Raw genomic sequence first — 25,161 nt, forward strand, 5'->3', positions numbered from 1 at the left:
CCCCAGACATAATCTGTTGAGCCTGAAGACCCCTATGAATAGTCACCCATCTCCCTGGAGGGAGGCCACTTTCATAAGCACTATTGGTACTAAGGACTTTTTTCCCCAATAATAACCTGATGGTGAGATTTCCCCAGTGCCAATGCTGCTCCCTGATTGGGTAGTTTTGAGACACTGCCCTTATTTTAGTTCCCAGGGGACCTATTCTGGCTCTGGTGCTGAGATGGAATTCTGGTGGCCTGGAAGGAGTTTAGGCTTTCTGCAGCAGGGATGTGAACACAGGGAAGGTGTGTGGCTGCCAAGAGCTTTCACTTCTTGAACATCCAATGGTCCAACCACTGTAGGTGAAGTTAGTGAAGGGAAGAGCTCTCCCAGTAACAAAGCTGACCACAGTGCCTAGAAAGTGCTCCTGTCAACTGACAGTGACCTTCTAGTGTGCACAGGCGTCACTTGCCATAACATTACCTCCAGGCTCATCACTTTGTTGTTGCTGTTGTCTTTTGAAAGAACTGGTTTTAACCCCCTCAGTTTCATCGTTTGGTTTTTACAGGGTTCACTGTATCTGTCCTGTGTAGTCACAGTCCCGGAGAGTTCAAAGGGAAACAATTAGGATCAGTGAGCATTTCATGGAACTCAAACTTAAGTGTGATTTTACAAAGTCAATATAGACAATATCAAAGCAATTATATTTTCATTTTCTTCTATTCATGTGCAGGGGTGAGGCTAATTCAGAGACAGTGTATCAGTTCACTAACATATTATTTATTCTAACTATATCGAGAATACCATATATATTCAGATTACCCACAAATATCCTTTTCTCATTCTTCCAGGGACATTTTCTGGCCTATGACAGAAAGAGGACTTGCAGTGGGGAGCCCAAGAGACGCCTGGGGGCGTCTTGCTGGAATTAGCAGATGCCAACAAAAGCAGAAAGCTTTCCTTAAACTGAAATCGCTTTGGTCCAGGTAATGTCAAGATCACAGTGTAAGAAAACTCAGATAATGAGCTGGAGACATTACAAATATCTTTCCCCATCACCTCTTCTTCAATCAGTGTTTATTAGTAGCCAGGTTGGTGGGGGAGGTTAAAATCAAATAGCAGGAAATGATGTCTTTTGATGGACTCTCCTTTTTTCCTTGCAGAATTGTTCTGGGGGACGAGTTGGGAAATAGATCATCGATGCACTATTGTCTGATAGGAATTCAAACCGCAATCTATCATCAGATTAGAAAGGTTAAATTAAAAAAAAAAGAAATAGAAGATTGGAAACTGTGAACTGTTGCCTCGAATTCATATCTGATAACTCAGCTGTTTTTGTGATGGAACATTAGAGACATAGAGACATGTGGCCCAGACCGTCTGGCCTCCTCACGGGTGAAATCAAGGTTTTTCTAACTTCCAACTGTGAGTCAAAAGCAATCAGGAGTCAAGGTAAAATTTCCTTGTTTTTCAAGTGAGCTCTAATTGGGGGGTCTTCTGCCCATGCTGAGGTGTCTTGGAGCGCTACACATAGTCGTACTTGGAAGGATGAGATTGTACCTCGTCCTCTGTGTGGACACCCCCTTCGTATATCTTCCTGTTTTTGCTATTGGGCCCAAAGCCAGTGCTGGCCTTGAAGCCTCCAGGCTTGTAGGCGACATTGTGGCCGGAGGCATGATAGGACACGGCTTTGTAGCTGAGAGAAAAAAGAAACATTCCATGACCACAGATGTATTTGGTAAGAGGGCAACCCACTCCGTTTACCCTGGGATGTTTCAGTTTTAGGACTGAAAGTCCAGCATCCCAGGAAACCCTCAGTCCTGGGCAAACTGAAATGGTTGATTGCCCCAGGCTTTGAGACACTGGTTTTTCTCCCTCTGCACTGGAGCAGAATTTCTTGCCTTGTATTAGAGCCGGTAATTAGCGACTAGTGAGTTCCTTCTGTTAATCAATTAAAATAAAGCTGAACCAGAAACAATGTCCAGGGGAACATGGTTATGCCAGAAAAATCACAGAATTTGTGAGCTGGAAGGCACATACACGAAGCCCATCTCCTCTAATCTGCTCAGTTTATGGATGAGCTAACAGAGAAGGCAAATGATTTACTAGAAGTCACAGGACTAGTTAGCAGTAGATCCGGCCCAGGATCCAGGTCTCCCAGCTCCAGGTCCATGTAGCGGGGTACAGTGGGGTTTCTCTGCAGCGGGACTTTGGCTTGCAATAGATGCCTCTTTGTCGTGAGGGCCTCTCCTGTGCATCATGGAAGGTTTAGCAGCATCCCTGGTCCCCACCCACTAGATTCCAGTATCACCCCCACCCCACCCCAAAGCTGCAACAATCAAGAGTCTTCAGCTGTTGCCAAATATCCCCTGGTGGGCAGAATTGCTTTCAGCTGAGAACCACTGAGTTACAGAATCCTGAAGTCAGAGGGAACCTACCGCGATATTTTTTTTTCTCTCAAACAGGATCATTCCTAAATCGGCTCAGCTGAAATGTTCCTATTCTGTTCTTTAGGTTCCCCATAAAAGAGAAGGTTCAGCATCATTTAGTTAATAAGTTCTTCCATAAACCTACACTGATCATTCTGGCTGCAAATTATACTTTAAAATGGACTCGGATTAAATGTCTGATTGCACTGGGATGGGGAGACTCACTTGGTTTCCTCAGGCGCCAGGCCCCGGCAGGCGATGCACATCATCACACCCCCAATTAGTGTGAGGCCCCCGGCGACCCAGCCCACGAACAGAGCCGAACCAAAGGTGTACCTGAAGGGGAAAATGAGACGATGAATGTGGGCAACTCAACCCTCCAGGCTCCACCTACTGCACTTGGCCACACGCATCCTCTCTGTCAGCTCTTTTGGGTTCCACACCCATCCCCGCCCGTGCCGCTGAACACACTCTCCTTTGGGTCATGGCCAACTGAATGAGGTGCCCTAGAGAACAGAATCGGGACTGAAGCTAGTCAGCAAAACAGCAGTGGGATTCTCGGGCCCCTAGCATCACTCAGGCATGGAATTAATTATAAGTCTCTAATCTCAGAGAAACATCTCTGGAAATCCACCTCCCTCCCTATTGTCATTGGGAGTGTCTCAAAGGTTTGGCAAGAGGAATTTGAGAGATGTGGAATCAGTCTGAAGTTATTATTTCTGAAGGAATTTTGGAGTTCTTCCTGTGGGCCAATAAGCTTTCATCTTACCTATCAAGTACCCTGGTAGCCGTCCATGCAGGTAGGAGCATTATCTTCAGAAAGAACTAATGTGAAGTGACCACTCATTCTTTCATTTATTGTTTACGCATCTGTTCAACAAGTATTTATTGAGCTCCTACTACGTGCCTGACACTGCCCAGGCACTGGGACACAGGGGCGAACAAGATAGACACAGACTCCACTTACCCAGTGGTTCTGTTCTAGCCCACACTGAAGCTTAAACCTGTGGTCATCTGACTCCAAAGTTGATACCCTTCCCCTAGGAGGGATGCCTCCATGGGACTCGTTACCTCTGAGCAGGATTGTCTGAGAACAAAGTGTCCTGAGAATAAAATAATTCTGATTCCAAATGGACCTTTGTGGGTGGTGAACACTGTGACCAAAAAGTGTTAGGAAGTCGGGGCGCCTGGGTGGCTCAGTTGGTTAAGCGACTGCCTTCGGCTCAGGTCATGATCTTGGAGTCCCTGGATCGAGTCCCGCATCAGGCTCCCTGCTTGTCAGGGAGTCTGCTTCTCCCTCTGACCCTCCCCCCTCTCATGTGCTTTCTCTCTCTCTCATTCTCTCTCTCTCAAATAAATAAATAAAATCTTAAAAAAAAAAAAAGTGTTAGGAAGTCAATGGGTATTTAGTGTTAGCTGGTAACTTTCCCTTCCCTAAGCTGGTGTCTCCTAGAGCCCTGCAGAAAAGGAGAGCTCAGCACAGCGGATACCTGCCCGTGGAGGTTTTCCCCTTGGGCTCATCAAGGAGCATGGGACTGTTTGTGGAACACCATGAATCACTGGTATGTTTAAAAATCACAAACTAAGAACATTATACCAGTAGTTGGAAGACAGAAATATGTGTGCAGACCTCTGCAACCTAAGAAAATAAGATATTTTGGATGTGCTTAAAAAGTACACACATTTTAGCAGGATCAAAGTAAGCCATATAAGCAATATAAGCCTGATGACCAAGTGTAATATAATATAAAAGTTGGTGATTAATTCAGGTTATAAAAGGAAATGTTTAGGCTAATACGAAACACCTCACAAGCTGCATATAGCATGAAGGCAGGCAGTTTGTAGCTCAGGTACACTCAATGCAGCAATAGCAGAGGATGGGATACCAGAAAGCCAAATGGGGTACCAGAAAGCCCCTTCAACTGATTGCCAAGATCTCTCTTGGCAGCTGTGCTGTCTTGTGTGATTTCTGGGTAGAGAGGATGAGAAGACAGAAAGAAGGGAAAAGCTGCACCCATCCATGGAAGAAGGCATTCAGGAGGCCTCTCATAATCCTATAGTCTCGATCTCAGGACTGAATTTGGCTGCCCAAGGGACGGGGCAGGTTCTAGGGAGATGGTGTGGGAGAATGATGGAGGGCATTAGTCTAGGTGCCAGTTGGGTGGGTGACTCCTCTGGGCAGAGGCAGTGACCCTAGGTACCCAAATACTCCAGATAAGGTGGGATCTTCTAAGTAGGCTGACCAACCATCCTGATTTGCCCATGAAAGAAGAGTTTCCCAGGATATGGGACTTTCAGTGCTAAAACTGGTAAAGTCCCAGGAAACCCAAAATGAGCTGGTCAGCATACTTCTCAGTTGTCCTTGTAACCAAGAGATGATGGAAAGATCACAGAGGAGGATGGGGGGAGCTTATGGGGATCATTTCCTCCTCTCCTGAAACAAAGCGGGAACATGGATTGGGACTAGAGTTCCAGGGAGCCAGAAAGTAATGGATTCATCACATCTTCATCCCCTGTTTGTATCCCACGATGGTGTGGCTGGAGAAATACCAAGTGTATCCACTCCAGAGATGATGGGTCACTTAGATATGATATTTATATCACTCTCTCAGAATCAGATCTTTCTTCCTCAAGAATTTGCTGCTGCTTCTTGCTTTGAAATACATCCCTTTGAAGTGGCTAAATGAATATGGGTGTCGGAATTGCTCTTCCATCATTTAAAAGTTCTACCCTCCTTCAGACACCTTCTCCCTCAGCTAGACCATAACCTCCATGAGGATGGGGACCTTGTCTTATCCCCAGCACTCAGAACAGTTGCTGCCCACAGCAGGTACTCCATACATTTGTAGAATGAATGCATGTGTGAATGAGAGGAAGACGCAGCTGTACAAGGAAGACACATAACATTGCTCTTCTCACCTGTACTGCACCTTGCTCAATTCTACTCAAGCTTTCACCTGTCCCTAGCCAGGTTCCCGTCATGACCTGGAGATGCGGGTTGAGGCTCATTTACATGCCTGGGCTAATAGTGCCTGTTTCATTGCCACCACAATGGGGCTTGTGTAAGCATGCTAGATAAATACTGTGAACTGTCACTGTATTTCAATGCAAATGTCAGCTCAGCCTCAAGTCATAGCACCAAGGATATTTCACTGAAATGAAGTTTATGAATTTACAGATCATAGTTGATTTATGATATGGCATGGTTGCCTCTGATAAATTTTTGCTCTTTCAGGCGCTGACAGTCACATTAGGCATATGTGTTTAATAGGATTTTTACAGCAATATTCACCACAGAATACTAAGACTAGATTAGGAGGTTACCTGGTCTGAACGGTCTGCACCATCCCACCCATGCCGGTGTACATGTTAGCTGTAGACATCCAGAAGTTAGTAACCAGCATGTTGGCAAATACAGATACTCCGGCGATTGCACAGAGACCTGCGGGACAAGAACGAGAAAGCTCTAGAGTCAGCTTTAAAGGGATCACAATGTTTCTGAGGCAATGTGTGCTTAAATGAGTTTAGATGAGCAGGCTGGAGAACATTCCATTCCTGTAACAGAATGGCTAATCCAAGCATTGATATTGAATTCCCACTATGTGCTAGACATTGTGTTAGGTGCTTAGACTCTCTTATCTCTCTAATTGTGGAAGGATTTGTATGTGTGCAGAAAGAGATTTTCCATGCATCTTGGGACAAGAGATTAATAATACAAATATTTTGGGCCTGGTCTTTTGATGATGTCAAGTGCTCTTCCTTTAAAATCATTTTTCTAAAGTCTTACCAAAATAATGCCTTTAGGGACTGAGTCACATGACTCCCTTAGGATTGAGAATCTCTTCTAATAAAGTGGGGTGGCAGCTAAGGGGGACCTTAACACTCATGACAATTCTGTAGCACATAATTGGGTCCTAATCTTAGATCTTGAATCCCAGTGTGTAAAGCTCTGATCCATGTTCAAACCATGCTCAGTAGGGAGAAGCCGTGTTTCCTCTGCCAGAATGATTTTGCTTTGACACTCCCAGAAGCCCATTTGAGAGAGGGAACCTCAGCTCCTTGTTCACCTGAGATGATGAACATGATCCCAGAGGTCAGTGTCATGTTGGCTTTGGCGGAGTCCTCCATGCTGCCAATGCGGATGCACTTCAGGGCAAAGATGGACACCAGGAGGCTGATGGCACCCAGGACGATGCCCACGATCATCAGGGCTCGCACTGCCTGCAGCATGGCTGTGGGACAAGGGACAAGACACAAGCTGACAGATAAGACCACCTCCACATGACTGATTAGGCTTTGGTTCAATAAAATAAAGCAATCACAATCAACAAGCACCAAATTCCTGAGAAATAGCAAGTCCATAAACTGTGAACTTTGTCATCGCCAGGGGATGTGGAATTGTGAGAAATGCAAAACTACCATGTACAATCCTCTGATTGTTGAAGGACCTGCACACAGTTGTCTGTAGAATGAGAACATTGTGGAGCTGGGACAGCCAATGGAATTTAGCTATTTCATTTCCTCATTTTAAAGCTTGATAATCTGCAGTCTATGTAGAGGAAATGGCTTGACCAAGGTGCCATGAAAAATTATTGACAAAGCTTACAGTAAAACTGTGTGGCTTTGACTTCTAACCCAAACATTTTTTTCCTCTAGTCTTTTCATATGGGCTCAAAGCTTCATATTGTTGTGTCCACTTTAGGAAAACCCAATATTCACTTATAGCATGTAATGAGCAAGGTTATTAGGTGATATATCAAGGGCACCATATTTTTGTCTCTTTCCAAAGGGACTACTACAGTCAGGATGAGCTGTAGGTTTTAGGTGTATATGTAAAGACTGCTATATCAATCACAGGCCTTTCAACACAACCAGTTTATCAGCAGTCCCTTCTCAGGAAGCAATGGAAACTGTAGGTCCTGCTGGGACTCTCCAGCAGTGACCTCTCTTCCAGATATATCCACAGTGGTTTCTAGTGTGTCCTTAATATGCAGTGACTCATCTCAACAGTTTTTTCTAAGCTCCTATGACTAGGCACAGGGATGACAGTAATTAATAGGTCAGAAATGGTCTCTGCACTCATGGATCTTATGTCAAAGTGGGGAAAGACAGTCATTAAACATGCCCACTATAAGCATAATGCATTTTACAAAAGAAAGACAAATGAGTCCTTGGTGTTCTCCAGAGGGAGAGGCCCCAAACATGGGTATTTCTGGTAGAGCAGAACTGAAGAATTGTGTGAAGCAAAGCAGAAAGCTCTGTCCTACCCTAGTTATCATAGCCAATTGTTACTTTTTGATTGAAAGCTATTAGTGGCTTTTCGGATATTAAAAAATTTAATCCACAGTAAAAAAAAAACAAAACCCTGCAATGCAGATGATACAATTACCTCCATTTTAGAGTTGAAGAAACTGAGAGTCAGAGGTTAAGGAACTTGCCCAAGGACACATATCAAGGGACAAGCAAGAGCCGGGGGTCAAACCCAGAACTATCTCAAAATGGTTACTTTCCCCATCATAGTACATCACTTTGAGGTACCTAATCCTGGAAAAGCAGGCTGCCATCAAGGTAAGGGGCTCTGTAAGCACCTAAGAGAATGTATCCTCCAAACTTGGAGACTCAGCCATGAAATATCATCCCCTCAAATGGATGCTAAAAATGTATAAAGGAATATTCTCTAAAAATCATCTCAGGGAATAACCTGTCCCAGCAGATTATTTCTAAATGTGACTCTCAAGACAAGGAATTTCCTGGGAGGAATTTCTCTCTAATCTCTTCAGGAAGATTTCCATCTCAAATATGGCCAATATCACTGGAGCTGCCAGCTTATTCACTCTAAGGTGTGTATTACAAAGCAACTGGTTATGATGCGAGAATCGACAATCAATGCAGTCTATTGAAAAAGGAGAGGTAGATCATGCAGAACTCAAGAGCCTTCTGCATTCAAGAAGAATGGAGGCCTGGGCAACTTTCTCACCAGGTGTCTCTCTGTGTGGAGATGGTAGTATTCAGCCACTCTAGTTCTACGCCACTTGATTCTGATTCTCTTCTCCCTGAAGAAACTTCTGATTTTAACTTTGCTTCTCTGCTGAGAAGAGAAATCTACACATAGCCATCATCAGTCTTGGTCCTATTGGCAACTATATTAGCAGGGTAAATATGCTGGTTTATGGTGTGGGTCGATTCTGCAGGATCTGACCATTCTTTCCTGGGAGAACTGAACTGATTAACATTGGCATCTTGAGATTACAGCTGAGTTCTCATGCCAGAGCCACAGTGACCCTAGTAGGGCAAAGAGAACTCAGGAGGGCCTTGGAGTGGCCCTTGGATCTACTCCTAATATAGGAGGGCTCTAGAGTGTCACCTGTGTTCTCTAAAGCCTTGCTCAATGGCTTTGCTGGCCCTACGGGATACTGGGAACGAACACCCTACCCGGTTCATTCCCTTATTAACAAATGCAAGTGTGTGTCATCTACTTGTGTACTCATTTACATTTTTGTGTTTGCATCCAGCACATGTTGGTATATGCTCATAGTCATATGTTACATAATCATACAACTCATCCATGAATTCATTCATTCATCAAGTATTTTAAAGCTCAAATTCTCTACAAAACCCTTTGTCAGATGCCGTAGGAGGTATAAAGTTTCATGGAAAATAATCACTGCCTTCAAGCAGTTTAAGACCTGGGAAGATCATATTTTTACTGGAAATCCTGAACCTCAAATTTCTTTCAACTTTGGGGATACCTTGGCTAAGTAATAATAGACCCACTTTCTCATAGTTGCTCATGATATGGTTCTAGTTCTCTTTAACACATATAATTACACCACAAGCCTGGTTCAGGACAGCCTTGGCGAGGACATCTCGGCGGCAGCCCCAGACTTCAGGAAATATCCTCCAGGCTATACTGATATGTATGTTACTACCAGAAAACTGGACATATGGGAAGAGAAAGGGACTTGACTTTCTCTTCATCTTATCCCCATGGGCCTCTTGTGGGCTTCAAATCCACCCAGAAACCCATTGGAGGTTTTAAACACTGCTCTCATTCTGACATTTTAAGCCTTAAACTATTCAGAGAACAAAATCACTTATCCCTTTTGAGGACCACCTGGCAAGGCATCTGGTTAAAACAACCAAAAACCAATCAACCAACCCACCAACCAAACAAAAACCAAATAAACAATATTAACGAGGCAAGATAAAGGGTGTCCCTCCTTCTACAAAAACATTACATTTCTCCCGGACTCTTGGTGTGGGTGGAGTCATCGGCTCTTTTGACTGAGTAGTTTTAATGTTTGTTCCTGAAAACATAACACCAGGTGGCCGTGGCTGAGGCACAGGGTCTTGCCTGACATTGTTGGATTAGAAGACGAGACGGGCAAGTGGGAGGTGAAAGCACGGTGGGCTTGCCTCCTGTGGAGAGTTGCTGCTGCTGCGCCATGGGAGCCCTTGGGTACGGGAGCCCTGGCCAGCCTGTCCTGGTCAGCCTTGGCCTCAGGCTCTCAGAGGCCCTCTTGCCTCTGCTGGGTCACGTTTGCCTGACAAGGCCTTATTTCTTTCCTGCTCTCTGGATTTCGGATGAATGCTGGCACCTGCTTTGAACCAACGGTCAACCTTCACCCTGAGCACTTTTTATTTCTTAGACTCTGTTTCTAGCTTACTCCTACCCCTTTCTTTTAGCCTGTGGTCAGAAAAGACACAACATTGTTTTATATCTTGAGGGACCACGTCCAGAGTCCCAACAGTGGGCCTGGATGGATGGACCAAGGTCTGCCTTGCTTTGGAGATTCCTGGAGGGGCTCTTCTGAGAGTGGGAGCTGTGATGGGGGCAGCTTCCAGGAAGTGGGAGGAAATGTTCTCCACCACTCATTGCTAGAAACCCCTTATGTCTAGTAATGACCATGGAGATGCATGCGGGTGACCTCAACTTCCTTTCCCTCTGGAAGATTCTACCATCTGGAGTTCTAATCCTTCATAGATAGGTAACCAGAGAAACTGCTCCCAAAGGAGGTAAGTTTCTCTTTTAGCCACTCTGTCTCTTATTTGCTATTCCAAGCAAGAGGCATATAGGCTTATCAGCTGATAACAGGTGAGTCAACGGCTCTATAGACTGATTCCCTGCACCAAAGGTGTGACTACAGCATTCTTTCCAGTGAACAATGAGGCATTATCGGGCTTGAAGGGTGGACGGGATTCAGGGCTGACAGAAGCAAACAGAAAAAATGGGAACTTGGTGTTCCCTCCCTGTTGCAAAATATCTAATTCCCCCAAACCAGCTATGGACTGACAGGCGAGGTGCCTTTGGGTGTGGTTCCCAACCCTGGTTGTACCTTAGCATCCCCTGGGGGAACTTCTAAAGAAATGTTAAATGTTTTACCTCCACCCCTAGAGATTTTCATTTAATTGTTCAAGAACATAAAATTTCAAGGAATAATCTGGGAAAACAGCCCTCCAGAGGGCTCAGGAGGAGGTGCTTAGAGTGGCTGGCGAGTTGAAACAGTTCCCAATGGCTGACATCCCTGAGCTAGATGGGGATGGGCTTATGAGACAAAGGCCTGATCTGGGGCTTTTGTTAGTGGCAGTTAGAGAGGACCCACGCTTCAGGCACAGAGTGGCTTCAGATTGGAGGCAGGGAGGGCTGATGGAGGATTCCAAAGAAGGGGAGCCCAGAGGAGGGAAGTCTGAGGCCAGACCTCAGAGAATAGGTCCTTCAGAACAAGGTGGGAGGGGCCTAGATTCTCCTGAGATCTCAGGGAACCAATATGGAAGTCCTTTGTATCTTGTGAAATCCTACAGAACAATGTGAGCCAGGTAAGTGTCGTTAGGCAAATCTTTTAATCTCACTGAAGCCGAGTTTCCTCAGCTCTGGAGTGGGACAGAGCTATCTCTTGCATAGAGATGTCATGAGCACCAGATGCTACTTGGCACCAGCATAGAACTAAGCCAGGCTCAGCAAATACCAGAAAAGAGAAAAAAAGAAGAGAAAAGAAGTTCTTTCTCTCTCCCCACATGGCTTTGGTTGGTACTAACTGCATAAACCTGAATCTTCTCACATGGTGATAAAATATGGTTGAGGATCTGAGAAAGCCATGCATGAGGGAATATGAGGGGCCAGAGGGGAAGAAGATTTGACAAGAGTAGGAACAGTAAGGCCTGGACCAAGACAGGCGGGAAGATCAGGAAAAACGGACTCAAGATCTGGCTGGCAATGAAGAGGGGAGCAGGTGAGGGGTGAGGCTGGGGCGGTGGTGTCCGCCTTCATTGCCCTTCCTTTTCAACTCTCAGGTGGGGTCCAACTACGTGACTCTGGCCACGTGTGTCCCTACCAAGAAATGGTGCCCACCACTGACCAGCCCATGCTAGAGCATGATACTCTGTGTGGGGCTGCCCCTGCTATCCAAGCAACAGCCTCCACAATCACAAGCTGGGGAGGCCTTCTGATTCCTGGGTCTGCATCGGGCAAGCAGCCTCATTTCATGCCTCAGACACAGATCCTCTCTGGCTTGTAGATGTGTGCTCAGTTCTCTGTGGGATCTCCTTGAGACACACATTAGTGTGTACACGTTTAGATGTTTGTCCACGTATTTAAAAAGGCATGTTTGGGCTAAAATATGTTTCTTTTGGGAAGAAAAGGAAAGCAGCTTGAGCAAAATCCAAGAGGCTCCCCCAGATTTCATTTCAAGTTTATAACTAACTTGTAATCACTCTCCCTCTTAGGGCCAGTTTCTTCCACCAGACGTTGGGCAACGACAAGCTGGTTTCACAGGATCCTGCACACCGGACTTAATGTGAAACAGTAGCCAATAGTAAGGAGAAATAAAGCAGGTGGCTCCTTTAGAAAAGATGCTGAAAAGCAGTTTCATATTTTTTCCTTTATGGATTTTTGCTTTAGATTTTGTAGAATTGTTTCCTGGGTTAAATGTGATATCGTGAAAACCCCCATTCCTGTGCGTGTAAATATGATTGCCAGGTTGATGGGAAACTCCCTAGCTTTCCAGTAGCTGTTGTTTTTTCACACTGCAGTAGAAAGGGGCAAATGTAGCCAGTTGTATGTAAAAAGAGAAAACAAGACCCTCAGTGCCCGCGAAGGGGCTGGAAACCAGTGATGTGCCCAGAACACAGGTGGAATGGGGGATTGAGAGGAGAAAAACAGGACCCTAAATAATCTCTACTTTGGGTATTTGGATTCATAAAAGATGCTGGAGAAGAAAGAAACCCTGGAAGATCAAATGTCCTAACTCTTTGAGAGCTTTGGGTGATGTAGACAAGGCAGTAATGATTTTTTGACGCCAAGAGTCAGATCTTGTAAATGGGTTGCAGAGCACTTTCATACAGATGGCTTATTGTGAGGCATTCCACAGATGGGGATAGCAAGGTCAAGAGACGTAGCTGGTCAAGCTATGCTCTTAATCCCAACTCACTTGTCTCTAACTGTGGGGCCCTGCCATGGCACCAAATTCAATCCAAATATTTGCAAACACATTAGAAAAAACATTACTTGGGGCGCCTGGGTGACTCAGTTGGTTGAGCGTTTGGCTCTTGATTTCGGCTCAGGTCATGATCTTGGGGTTGTGGGATCAAGCCCCATGTCGGGCTCTGTGCTCAGTGGGGAGTCTGCTTGAGATTCTCTCTCTCCTTCTCCCTCTGCTCCTCCTCCTGCTCTCTGTCTCTCTCAAGTAAATAAATAAATAAATCTTAAAAAAAACCAAAACATTACTTGACCATGACATCATCATGAGACCAGGGACATGGTCTTTGCCTTCTCTCCACCGTGCTCTTTGACTGCCCTCCCCCCCCACCCCACTGTCTCCAGGGTGGGGGATAGGGAATGACACACAGGTCATCCATTCTTTAAATTTGGTACTCCTAATTGTGCATTTGTGATGATATGACGATAAATGGGTCAAGGTGCTGGTGTACCCTCTGCTCTTATTGTGCTCAAGTGCACACCAATCTGTTCAATGTTAGAGGCGGCCCTTCTAGCTGGAATGTGAAGCAGGGCCTGAGCATGGGCAGGGTAAAAAATGCAGACTTGAAGCTTTACGGCCTCATGTTCATTTCCCACTTCTGCCATCTTCTGTCCATGGGAGCTTGGGCACCTTACTTTGTCTCCCTATCTGAGCCTCAGTTTCTACTTTTGTAAAAACAAAGCTAATACACATTTCCTTGTATTGCTGTGAAGATTAAACTGGAGGGTCTATGTGCAGTCCAATAAATGGTAGCTGTTTTTATTTATGGGCACTGTCCTTGGAGAACTACATACTACATTAACTGTTTGGAATACAATGAGAGGGAATCTTGGGCTATTCATTATACAAAGCTGGTCATATACAGGTAAACAGTCCTGCTACTACCACCACTATGTCACTAATCTGTCTGTAGGTTACATAATACATAACACAGTTGAATGGAATTAAATTATTCTATGGCTATAAGTTCCAACTAAATGTGATACATTTTTATCAGATGAATGAAGGGTTATGTGAGATTTTGGAAGAAAAGAGCTTATCCTTAGGAAGAACTGAATAATTGGTAGTGATACTATGATTGTTAACTAAAGTATTACAATGGTATCTGCCTCATGCTTTCATAGTACTTTAAAGCTTACTTCTCTGCTCGAGGGTGGTATTCCCCTGAGTTCTAGGTCAAAATTAAACTCTCTGCAACCTTCCATTTCTGTTTTTAGGCATTTCACCCAGGTCCTCTGCTTCAAGTCTCTCTTCCCTATGCCCCTTGTCATGCTCAAGAAAATGTTTTCAGCAGTTGTTCTTAATGGCCAAGTCCCCTATAGGTGCTAGGTCTTGGGTGGTTAATATTACCTCTTTCTGCTTCCTCAAGAGCCCCACAAATGTCCACCAGCCACCCACTGGACTCCTCTCTGGCTGTTCCATCTTCTTATATTTCAGCCTTTAGTTTTGGAGTGTCTTTTAACGTTTTCCTTCTGGCAATCTTCCTGTCCATCCCTTACTTTAGTCAGCCAAATATTTTATTTTATTATATTATATTTTATTTTATTTTATTTTATTTTTGAGAGAGAGAGTGCATGTGATGGGCAGGGGAGGGGCAGAGGGAGAGGAGACTCTTAAGCAGGCTCCACATCCAGCATGGAGCCCAACGCTGGGTTCTCAATCTCAGGACCTTGAGATCATGACCTGAGCTGAAATCAAGAGTCAGCCAGGGGGCAGAGGAATAGTAAGAGATAAGTCAGGCAAGGTGAGGGATATAGGAGGGCATGGGTATCAGACTGTCATGTCTGCACCTAATTAAGCTGTGAATGGGGGAACCATGAGAAGGTTTGGGTTTTAAAATATCTAGGGAGATGAGAACTAGGAACTGGAAGCTGGTGATTGGAAGGTTCTACCCCACCATCTGCCACAGTCAAAGGAGTAAACACTCTAAAGAGAGGAAGGATGGAAAGCAGACTGAGAAAGACTAAGAGTGAGAGGGGGTAGTACAATTTATTCTTTTAATTTGGTTGTCAGTGACCCAGGGAGAGACAGAATTTGACAATGATCAGAATCATGAGATTTTCTAGGAAGGAGAATATAAGCCTAAGTGAGGAGGAGAGATGAAAGAGGCAAGAAGGACAGGGGCTGATCAGCGGGGATGACCAGACTGGCTGGTGTGGGGTCCCATGTGTGGAAAGAAACAGAATGAGTGAGAGACTGGTAATGTGTGGTGGGGCCCTGGGCGAACGTTACTGGGTATAAAGTCATGGAATGTCATCCCTTAATTTTGAGTATGAGGTCAATCCTTTTCCTTCACCTAAATAGTTAAAATGAGATAGGGCTAACAGCTCAACCATCCATGTTTGCACCTTCTGCCTTCTGACCTCTCCCCTCACACCAGAGCATAATCCCTCCTCCGAGGCTGTCTTCCCTGTGGCCAGGTCCTACCTGCCGTGTTTCCCTAAGCAGGTCTCAGTCAGTGATCCTGCTGGGCCTGCAATACAAGTGGCTTCCAGGGGCGCCTGAGTGGCTCAGTCGGTTAAGCGTCTGCTTTTGGCTCAGGTCATGATCTCAGGGTCCTGGGATCAAGCCCTGCATCCATCTGGCTCCCTACTCAGCGGGGAGTCTGCTTCTCCCTCTCCCACTCTCCCTGCTTGTACTCTTTCTTTCTCTCTCTGTCAAATAAATAAATAAAATCTTAAAAAAAAAAACAACCAAAAAACAAGTGGCTTCCAAAAATGCAGTAATTACCCCGATTCTACTCTGTCACCCATCTTCTACTTCTTTCCAAAAATGAAGATATATTGGTTGAATTGCTTTTCGTAATTCAATTTCAAGGGCTGCACAGGCTCTTACCAGTGTCGTGCAAATTTATTTCCGCCTACCTGCTCACAAGGTGCTTGTTTCAGAGCGGCAAACCTAACACTATTCCCTTCCTCACCAAACTCATATCTTGGCCACTCCTCAGAGCCACTGATTAGACTGGCTTTTTATTTTCTTTTTGCCTACCCTCTTTCTTTAAATACAAGTAGCTCCCAGAATATCTAGAATGCAAAGTTCCTATGTGCATATTTGAAATAATAATTTGTATTAAAAGCAGGGGTTTAACGTACTTCATTTTCAGAGGTGAAATTATGTCACATTTATAATTATATTTATATTGTGAGATTATTATAATTATAACTTTATAATATTCTGGCATACATTGTTTTTTAGGAGTGCATACTAGAACTTCTCAATACAAAGCAAGAAAAAGGATATTTATAATTGAATGGCAATATATATTTTCTGGCGCCTACAGAGACTCCAACTTTTCAAAGAAAAATTGAATTGAATTGAAAATGAAAGGAAATGAGCTCTCAATCAACGTTTTTGGCTAGAAAAAAATACTTACCACCCTACTTCCTTCCTCCCATGTACGTGCAGTCACATGCACATACATAACACACGATTTTCTCCTTTGAGGAACATTAGTCTATTCTAGCATCCCGAGCACAGCATGCATGCCCTAACAATAGATCCCCCCCCTTTTTTTAATGCCCCCGTACTTCCTTTGATTTGAGTATGAATTCTCCGATTTTCTCCCGTGTGACTATAGCCCTCTTTGTCACGGGGCCAACTTTTCTCATTTCACACCTTTTATTCTGAGCCAATGCTGCGAGGGTCACACCCAGAGGTGGGGAGCGCCGCTCAGTCCCCGGTGCTGCAGGCCATCCCCTCCCCGGCCCTCACCTGCTCGGTACCACCCCCCCGCCTACCTGGAAGGCCCAGGATGGTGAAGTAGGGCCGGCACTCCGTGAACCCTGAGCTCTGCCTCACGCAGCTCCGCCAGAGCCCCTCGTACTGGAACACGGAGGTGACGGGGTTGTCATACAGGTCCTGAGTGCTCCACATGTCCATCCCCGTGGCGGCGATGCAGCCCGCCAGGCCCAGGAGGGACTGGAGGAAGCCCACCACTTGGCACGTGGTGGTGGACATGGCCTTAGCCCGCGTGCCCTCCGACCGCGGGCTGAGGACCTGCTGCGCCTTCCTCCTGTGCCGGTGTGGGTGGGCGGGCTGTGCTCCTGAGCCCGGCTGCCCTAATCAGATGGTTGCCCTCAGCTCTTGGTGTTTGCTCACAGTGTTTTCCTTAGATAGTTCAGTTTCACTCTTGGTTCAAGGGCATTATTTTTTCATTTGTTAGGGTAGCCGCCCCAAGAGGCACTTGTCCTACCGAGCTGCGCGGGCCCAGCTGGTTTGAGAGCAGAGCGGTCCGAATGGACACTCTGCCCAAAGGCCAAGCAGCCTCTCTCGGGTCCCTGGCTCTGGCTCTGCCCCCTGAGCTCGCCGGCCACCACCTGGGGAGAAAGCTGACCAGTCCAGCGCCCCAACAAGCTTTTTCCTTTAGGCTCTGCTCATCACAGGAGGCCCTAGGAGTCTGCGTCTTAAACCAGACTCGGTATTTTCTCCTCACAACTCATAAACTACTTTTCATGTACATCTTTCCATTTTGCCCTTACAGAAATGGGTAGAGTAGGTATCATTATCCCACACCCATATGTATTTTGAGGCAAGTGAGGTAGATTAAGGAACTTGTCCAAAGGGCCTTGAACCACAGATGCATTCAAGTCAGCAAAGATGGAGCTCCAGTCCCCACTTTTGGTCTGGTGCTCTTTCTCTATTTCCATGTGGAGTGGGAGAGGTAGGCAAGGTGTCCCCACTTTTGAGAACGGGAAGTCAAATCCTAGAGATCTGCTTTTGTTTTACAGGTATGGAAAATAGGAGGGGAAGAAGTGAGACATCCTGCTGACCTCCATGTCACCCTTTCACTCACACCATGAGAACCACATGGAGACCACATGGCAGACACAGAAGTTTCTAAAAAGGCCAGAGAAGGGCTCAGGGCTGGCCAGGCCCAAGCCCCTGTTCTGGTTACTGAGAGCCCTGGGATCTGCTCCGGACACAGTCACTAACACGCTGTATGCTAGCTGATTTTGTGCAAACTCATCAGCCCCTGCAGGTCATAGTTTCTTCATCTGTAACATTTGCATGCTAAAGTAGAATACTTCATCGCCCTTTCAGATCTCACACACTGTCTTCCACATTTTGCAGAAAAGTTTTCACTACAGTTGGTCAAAATATCAGGAATTATATAATCACGAAAAAGAGAGACCTGACCAGAAATTAGCCATTGCATTTTGCCTACCCAGTTCGATTTTGTAAGAGAATTGATTGACCTGCTACTTCCTGGGGGTCCTGTGTGTCTTGCCTCCGAATTCAGAACCATCTTTTTTTTTTTAAGGTCGGTTCCATGCCCAGCATGGAGCCTAACATGGGGCTTGAACTCACGACCCTGAGATCAAAACCTGAGCTGAAATCAAGAGTTGGACACTTAACCGACTGAGCCATCCAGGCACCCCCAGAACCATTTTAATTATAGCTTCCCCAACTCTGGATCTCCAGGCCTGGAAACACACCCAACATACCAATCTCTAACCTGTACAGGTTCTCCAGGAAACAAGCCTTTGCATCTGGACATTTCAGTGTTATCTTGAGTGCACCCAGCCACTGCTCCCATTCTTTTTTTTCCCCAGCAAACACAGAAAGCAAATATGGAAGGTCTCCCCCTAGTTTGAATGGACTCCACACTCCCCTGAAGTGCTTATCTTGCTTTAGGTTCTGTGATCAGTGTAGAGAGTGAATCATGAGCCAGAAAACTCAAAAAATGAGAGTAAGCAGGAGTTATATCACTTTCATTGAAACAGCGTAGGTGTCTGCTTTCCCTGAACCGAGTTACAAGGCCAAGTCCAAAAGGTGAGGAGGGAGCAACTAGAAGAAGTGCCTGTGGTCTCTGCTGCTGGATGGGGATTGAGTAATTAGATTGGAAAATATTGGAAGGGTTCAAGAATGATTCTGCCACTGTTTCTGTGGACAGAGTCATTTTGCTCTTGTTTCAACCAAGATTCAGGGTCTTTATTTATAAAGAGTTTGGTTTCCAGTTGTTCATTTTATGACATTCATCTAACACCCACCCATACCTATAATACCACTGAAATAATAGATGGAAAATTGAAAAAATAAAAGAAATAGGTTATTACAAGTTATCTATTCTCACTCATGGCAGTTTCCCCTCCTCCTTCCCTATGCAAATGCTTTATGCAAAATTTCAAGACCAGGGAAAAACAGTTATTCAGGTAATAACGAATTAGCTTTCTTTCTTGTTTGAAGTGACAGTGACTTTATTTTTTGGGAGAAGGAAAAGTTAATTTAATTTAATTTAATTTATTTATATTTTAAAGATTTTATTTATTTATTTGACAGAGAGAGACACAGCGAGAGAGGGAACACAAGCAGGGGGAGTGGGAGAGGGAGAAGCAGGCTTCCCGCTGAGCAGGGAGCCCGATGCGGGGCTTGATCCCAGGACCCTGGGATCATGACCTGAGCCGAAGGCAGACACTTAATGACTGAACCACCCAGGCGCCCTGGAAAAGTTAATTTTAAAGGATAAACTAAAGCTACCTCTACCTAGTAGAATACTGAATGAAGAGAGAGAAAATGTAAGTCTACACACTTTTAAAAAAATTTAAGTCTACGTACTTTTTAAATGCGAAATAGATATTGGTAGGTTTTAAAACATCTGGAAGATGGAATCTGTCACTTCCTAGTGGGTTTTCTGTGCTGTAAAATGAACGGACCACTGCTTCACGGGTCACTGCTGAAGAGTGAATGGGGGTCCACAGAGGAAAATCTGGCTTCCATGTTCCTGCCAAGAGGGGCACTTGTCCAAACCCGATCAGCCCAAGACACGTTGGCTGTCAGTTATGGGCCTAGTGAAATGATTTTATCTAGGAAGGTTGACTGCCAGTCCTATGCCTAGAGTTTCTCTGGAAGGTTTGGCTGTGCTTCCCTCTGAGCTTGAGAGTCTGTTCTTGCATTTTGGGGCGTGTGTATCTTCTCAGTGGAAATTTAAAAATTCTGTACTTTCATCTCAGTGACAATGGAAAGGAAATTAAAACGAGAATGTTCCAGATCCTCAGGCTGGCCCCTTATGGTTCATGTTTGTGTTGGTGTTAATGATTATGTTTATACCAGAGGACAGTTAAGTAGTCTCAACTGGTATGTGAACAAAGGGTTCATTCTTGCTCAAACAGAAAATGCAGTCAGGGGAACTTCTCCCCACTTTGAGGTACTGACACTCCACGCTAGGGCCCCTGTGCCTTGGGGTCAACACCCCGCTAGCTTCACCGGCAAGCGTTGCACTGTCCTGTCTTTGCACATACCTGATTGCAACCATCAGTGGCAGTAAATATACGGCAGAGAACTTTCCCTCCCCAATTCCAGAAATAACTGGGTTGATAATCTTAGAGCCATATTTCAATACAACCTTACTTCAAATGAACAAGACCACTGCAAAGAGCTATCGAGCCGCAGAAACCTCATTACCAGGGGTTGCACGTGAGTGTGAGACGTGAGTACCTCAAACTTATTAACACCATTTTGTAAAACAAACCTATGCAAGTAGAGAATCTGTGCTAATGATAAAGTCAAAACACTGAAACAGGTAAAATGCAAAATTGGCCTTGAGGCTATATCTTTGTTAAACTCTAAATGCAAATGAACACTATCCCTAACACCAAACTAATTTTGAAATTTGGATTGATTAATTTTTCAGTGTTATTTATATTACATTTGCAAATGTGCCTTTTGACTCGTAGAAGACATGCATTAGGAATTTAAATCTAGTGTTATACTTGAATACATTAAAATAACATTAAAATAAGTATAACTTAAGTGAACATTGAGGGTCCGTAAGAATTTTTTTCCTTTAAAAGGGATTCCTATAAAATTCTTTTTAAAAAATAGTTCTCTAAACTATCTAGTGACAGGATTTATACACGCTCGTGCGCACATGCACACGCACAGCACTCGAAAGTTCTGAGAGAAGGCCTAACGGGCAGTTTTGGTCTGGCCCAGTTCTAACTCTGTGAGCTTGGGCAAAGTGCTCTGCCGCTCTCAGGCTCTATCTGTGAAGTATGTATGGGGCACGTTGACAGCTATGGTTAGTCCACGACAGCTGCCCAAGGAGAAGTCTGCGTGGGGCTGGGACACCAGGCTCTGGCGAGGCGTGAGGCTAGGAAGGCCCCTCCACACTGGGGGCTTTTGCTTTGGGTCAAGAAAGATTTCTGTTTGGAGCCCGAGAGTCTCAGGACTCCATATTAGGGCAACCCACTGAGGCGTAGGTGAAGGCGGAACGGGGTCTGAGCCCCGGCTCCCTCTGTGTATGACCTTGGGCAAGTCACTCAGACTTATTTTCCTTGTTTCTAAAAGGGTGATAATAATAGCACCAAGCTCACAGGGTGGTTTGCAGAGGTTACACAAAATGTTGCAAGCCGATTGTTTACTCAAGTCCTAGTACATTGTTATCCTCCCTTTGTGGAGCAGTATGAACTCCTGAGATGGGTGCTCTGTGTGGCCAGAGGTCAACTCCAGGCTGATTGCCTCCACCAAGGCCTCTAGCTCTGCATGGACCCAGGTCCTAGTCTCTGGAGAGATCATGAGCTTTTGCATTTGAGGTGAGGGAGACTCAGAGCTAAGGCTGGGTCAGCAGGATACAGGGATGTGGGAGAGGCTCATCTTTGCTCCCGTCCCTAGTGGAGACAGACCTCACTGAATCCGCAGCTGGTCACCCACTGATCTGACTCATGTCCTTTTGTTTATACCCAGTCCCCACCTCTCTAAGAGGGTATTCACTGCCCTCCATAACTGTGCCCACACAAACCCCCTCCTCCAGCCAAGGTCGCTCTTTGATTTTCTTCTAAGTAAGACCTGGGTGGTAGCACCCTCATGCCTTTGCTCATGCTGCTTTTCCTTCTGTGTCTCTGCCTTTTCCAAACCCTACCTGCCTTTTAAGGCTCACTTGTTGTATTTCCTCCTCAGTGGAGCCTTTCCTGAGCACTTCCATACTCTTCTCATCTCTGCAGCACTAGCCCTCCGGCCTCACTTGGCACCTTGTCATACCCAGCCTGGGGTGCACTTTCATAGCTTTGAGGGTGCTAGCCCCAAGAATCCTGAGGTTGCAGTGAGCTCTCCATCAGTAGGTGTGGAGTGTATAAAAGAATGATTCACTGTGTGACTTAAGTCTTTACTTGTTACCTTCTGTGTGTTTCTAAGTCTTGACCTATAGTCAGATGGCAAGTTCCTGGAGGGGAAAGCCCCGTTTTCTATTTCTGGTGCTCCCTCCGATGCCCATCTTGGATCAGTGTCCCTCTCAAGACCTTGATGTATATTTATGGAAGGAAAAAAGAACTAAGAAATAAAAATGACAAGTTTATTCACTGTCTTACTCTGTTACATGAGTGAAAGACACTTTTAACATTTCCCTTTTTTTTTTTTACACTTTTACCACCTACTCTTGAGACCTGAATTTTTCTTCAAGTGAAAATGACCAATCTACAAAGCCAACAAACACACAATCCTTCTGTGTTTAATACCAGTCTGGGGAAGCGGGCATCACAGCCCACACACCTTGCCTGCATGGCAGAGATCCCTTGCTGCCAAAGCCCTCTGAGCAGAGAGAGAGAGCACCCTGAATCTGATTCCATGTGGCCAATATTTTCTGGAGGTCAGGAGCCTCGAGCCCCACAGAAGGGGCTCATCCGGCACACCTCAGAGAAACACAGCACTCAGTTCTTTTTCTGTATGTATCTTTTCCCTCTGCCCCTTTCTATTGCTTCTGCGGGCTTAGGCTTCCCTGGAAGCCGGGCCCAGGCACAAAAGAGTCTGGAGATGAAACTCTGTTCATGAGATCCACAGTCCCCATTTCAGGGAGGCGGAATCTTGGGGCTAAAGGAAAGAGGGGGCTAAAGTTGGGCCTCTTGAGTCCTGTTCCTATGTGTGACTGAGTCTCAATGCCATTGCTCACATAGGAGTTGTTTAAACGATGTACCCCTTGGGAAAAATTGGGCACCATCCAGTGAGGGGAACAGGAGCCCTGGCAGCTCAGAAAGCTCCTCTCCCTAAGGTTCCTGCACTCCTGTTCTGACTCTGGAGGTGGTAGTTACTGCTCCTGGTTCCCCACGGTCCCTCTGTGGGGCCCCAGGCAGGGGCCTCTATCCCCCTGCCCGCGTGCTGGCACCAGCCCTTACCTGGCAGCCCCAGCAGGGTGAAGTAGCCCCGGCACTCGGTGAAGCCAGAACTCTCTCGGACACATGAGCGCCACAGCCCTTGGTAGTTGAATACAGCTGTCACCGGGTTGTTGTACAGGTCCTGGGTGCTCCACTGGTCCATGCAGGTGGCGGCAATGATGCCCGCAGTCCCGATCAGTGAAACTATGAACCCCAAGCCCTGGCAGGCGGTCACGGCCATGGTGGGTGCAGCGTTGACACAGAGCGCCACACGACAGAGGGACGGCCCGGTTCTGAGCGTGCAGGGTGTAGGGACGGCGCTTTCTCGGAGAGGCTGGTGCACACGTCACAAACGGGCCAAGCAATGGAGGAGGGGACTCAAGACTGCCACCTGAGCTTGTCCTCCTCCTTTATCTAGCCAAGCCAGATAATTCCCACAACATGGTACCAAGAGCCATTTGTTTTCTACCATATGTACACTCTACTCACTGTTGACCTTCGGAGGGAGTTTCTTTCCTGATTAGCCAGGTTCCCCTCCGTGGAGGGTAAAGCAGGCGTAGAGGGCGCTGCCTGGAAGGGCCTGCAGGTTGGTCATGCCTCAGAAATACTTGGAGATGAAAGGGCTTCGTCTGTGAGGCCCTCCCAAAGTATCACTGCTGCTCTAGTTCAGTGAATTAAATAGAACTAAAACATAGAACTGAGAAAATGATGCAAAACATAGAAATAAAGGGATAGAACACATGAAACAGCAGTAAGAAGCTTGGAAGATAGAATGAGAAGCTCCAACATATATCTAATAGGAGTTCCAGAACAAGAGAGTAAAGAGACTGAAAGACACTATTTGGTAAGTGACTGCTTATGAATTTTCCAGAACTGATGAAAAGTAGTATTTCCACATTAAGGATGTCCAATAGTTCCACAAAAGGTAAATAAAAATAAATCAACATCTGGGTGCATTGTAGTATTGCAAAGTACAAAAGATAAAGGGAAAAACCTTTAAAAAACCCGAAAGAAAGGAACTATAGTCAGTATATTAATGGCAGCAGTAGAAACCAGAAGATGACAGAATTAGATCTCTAAAGATTGAGAATAAAAGTAACTATCAACCTCAAAACAATGAGAAGACAAGCCACAGATAGAAAATATTTGCAAAAGGAAAATATTTTCAAAGAAACATTTTATATCCAAAAAACATACTTGCATAAAGGACTCTTACCCAAAATCTACTAAGACCTTAAAACTCAACAATAAGAAAATGAAGAACCTGATTTAAAAATAAGCAAAATATCTGAACAGTGCCTCATCAAAGAAGATATACAGATGATAAATAAGCATAGGAAAAAATGTCATTAGGGAATCACAAATTAAAACAACAAGATACTAATCCATACCTATTAGAATGACTAAAATCCAAAACACAAACACCAAATTCTGATGAGGATGTGGAGCAACAGGAACTCTCACTCATTGCTGGTGGAAATGCAAAGGTACAGCCACTTTGGAAGACAGTCTGGCAGTTTCTTACAGAAATACATACTCTTAGCATAAGATCCAGCAGTTGTGCTCCTTGGTATTTACCCAAATGAGTTGAAAACTTACATCCACACAAAAACCTGCATCAGATATTTATAAAAGCTTTATTCATAATTGCCCAAACTTGACAGTAACAAGATGTTTTCCAGTAGGTGAATAGATAAATCAACTGGTATATCCGGACAATGGAATATTATCCAATGCTCAAAGAAATGATCTATCAAGCCATGAAAAGACATTGGGGAACCTTAAGTGCATATTACTAAGTGAAAGAAGCCAATCTGAAAAGGCTTCTGTATGGTTCCAACTCTATGACATTCTGGAAAAGGCAAAACTATGGGGGCAATAAAAAAAGATCAGTGATTGCGAGGAGCTCAGGGCTCTGGGAGGATTAATCAAAGGAGCATAGAAGATTTTTAAGGCAAGCTATTTTGTATGAAACTACAATGGATGGACACATGTCATTATATACTTACCAAAATCCATAAACCTACAGCACCAAGAGTGTATGCTAATGTAAACTATGAACTTCGGGTGATAATGATGTAGTGTTGGTTCACTGATTGTGACGATGTAGCACTCTGGTGCTGGACATTGATAGTGGGGGAGGCGATGCGTGTGTGGGTGCAGGGAGTATGTGGAACCCTCTGTGCTTTCCAT

At 45.2% G+C, this 25,161-nt stretch overlaps 1 protein-coding gene across 2 annotated transcripts; it reads right to left on the minus strand.

Moving 5' to 3' along the window:
* Window positions 1-1,265: 1,265 nt before the first annotated feature.
* Window positions 1,266-23,209, minus strand: CLDN18 (claudin 18). 2 transcript variants are annotated; one of them, XM_032408331.1, is made up of 5 exons: window positions 22,990-23,209; window positions 6,479-6,643; window positions 5,736-5,853; window positions 2,637-2,747; window positions 1,266-1,678 (listed from the first exon to the last, which is right to left on the minus strand). In XM_032408331.1, the coding sequence occupies exons 1-5, from the start codon at window positions 23,207-23,209 to the stop codon at window positions 1,507-1,509; spliced, it is 786 nt and encodes a 261-aa protein (XP_032264222.1). In that variant the 3' UTR covers window positions 1,266-1,506. The 2 variants fall into 2 exon arrangements, with proteins under 2 accessions (XP_032264222.1, XP_032264221.1); XM_032408330.1 differs by lacking the exon at window positions 22,990-23,209 and adding an exon at window positions 16,624-16,843.
* Between the last annotated feature and the right edge of the window lie 1,952 nt (window positions 23,210-25,161).

This window comes from Phoca vitulina, unplaced genomic scaffold (genome assembly GCF_004348235.1).
Source record: "Phoca vitulina isolate PV1807 unplaced genomic scaffold, GSC_HSeal_1.0 scaffold10, whole genome shotgun sequence".
NCBI classification, from domain to species: domain Eukaryota; kingdom Metazoa; phylum Chordata; class Mammalia; order Carnivora; family Phocidae; genus Phoca; species Phoca vitulina.

Coding starts and splice junctions, on each gene's coding strand:
- CLDN18 (XM_032408331.1), bottom strand. CDS start 23,209: ATGGCCGTGACCGCCTGCCAGGGCTTGGGGTTCATAGTTTCACTGATC. Junction 6,644..22,989: donor CACCCTGCTGGGGCTGCCAG/GTAAGGGCTGGT, acceptor CTTGTCCCACAG/CCATGCTGCAGGCAGTGCGA. Junction 1,679..2,636: donor CTGGCGCCTGAGGAAACCAA/GTGAGTCTCCCC, acceptor TTTTTCTCTCAG/CTACAAAGCCGTGTCCTATC.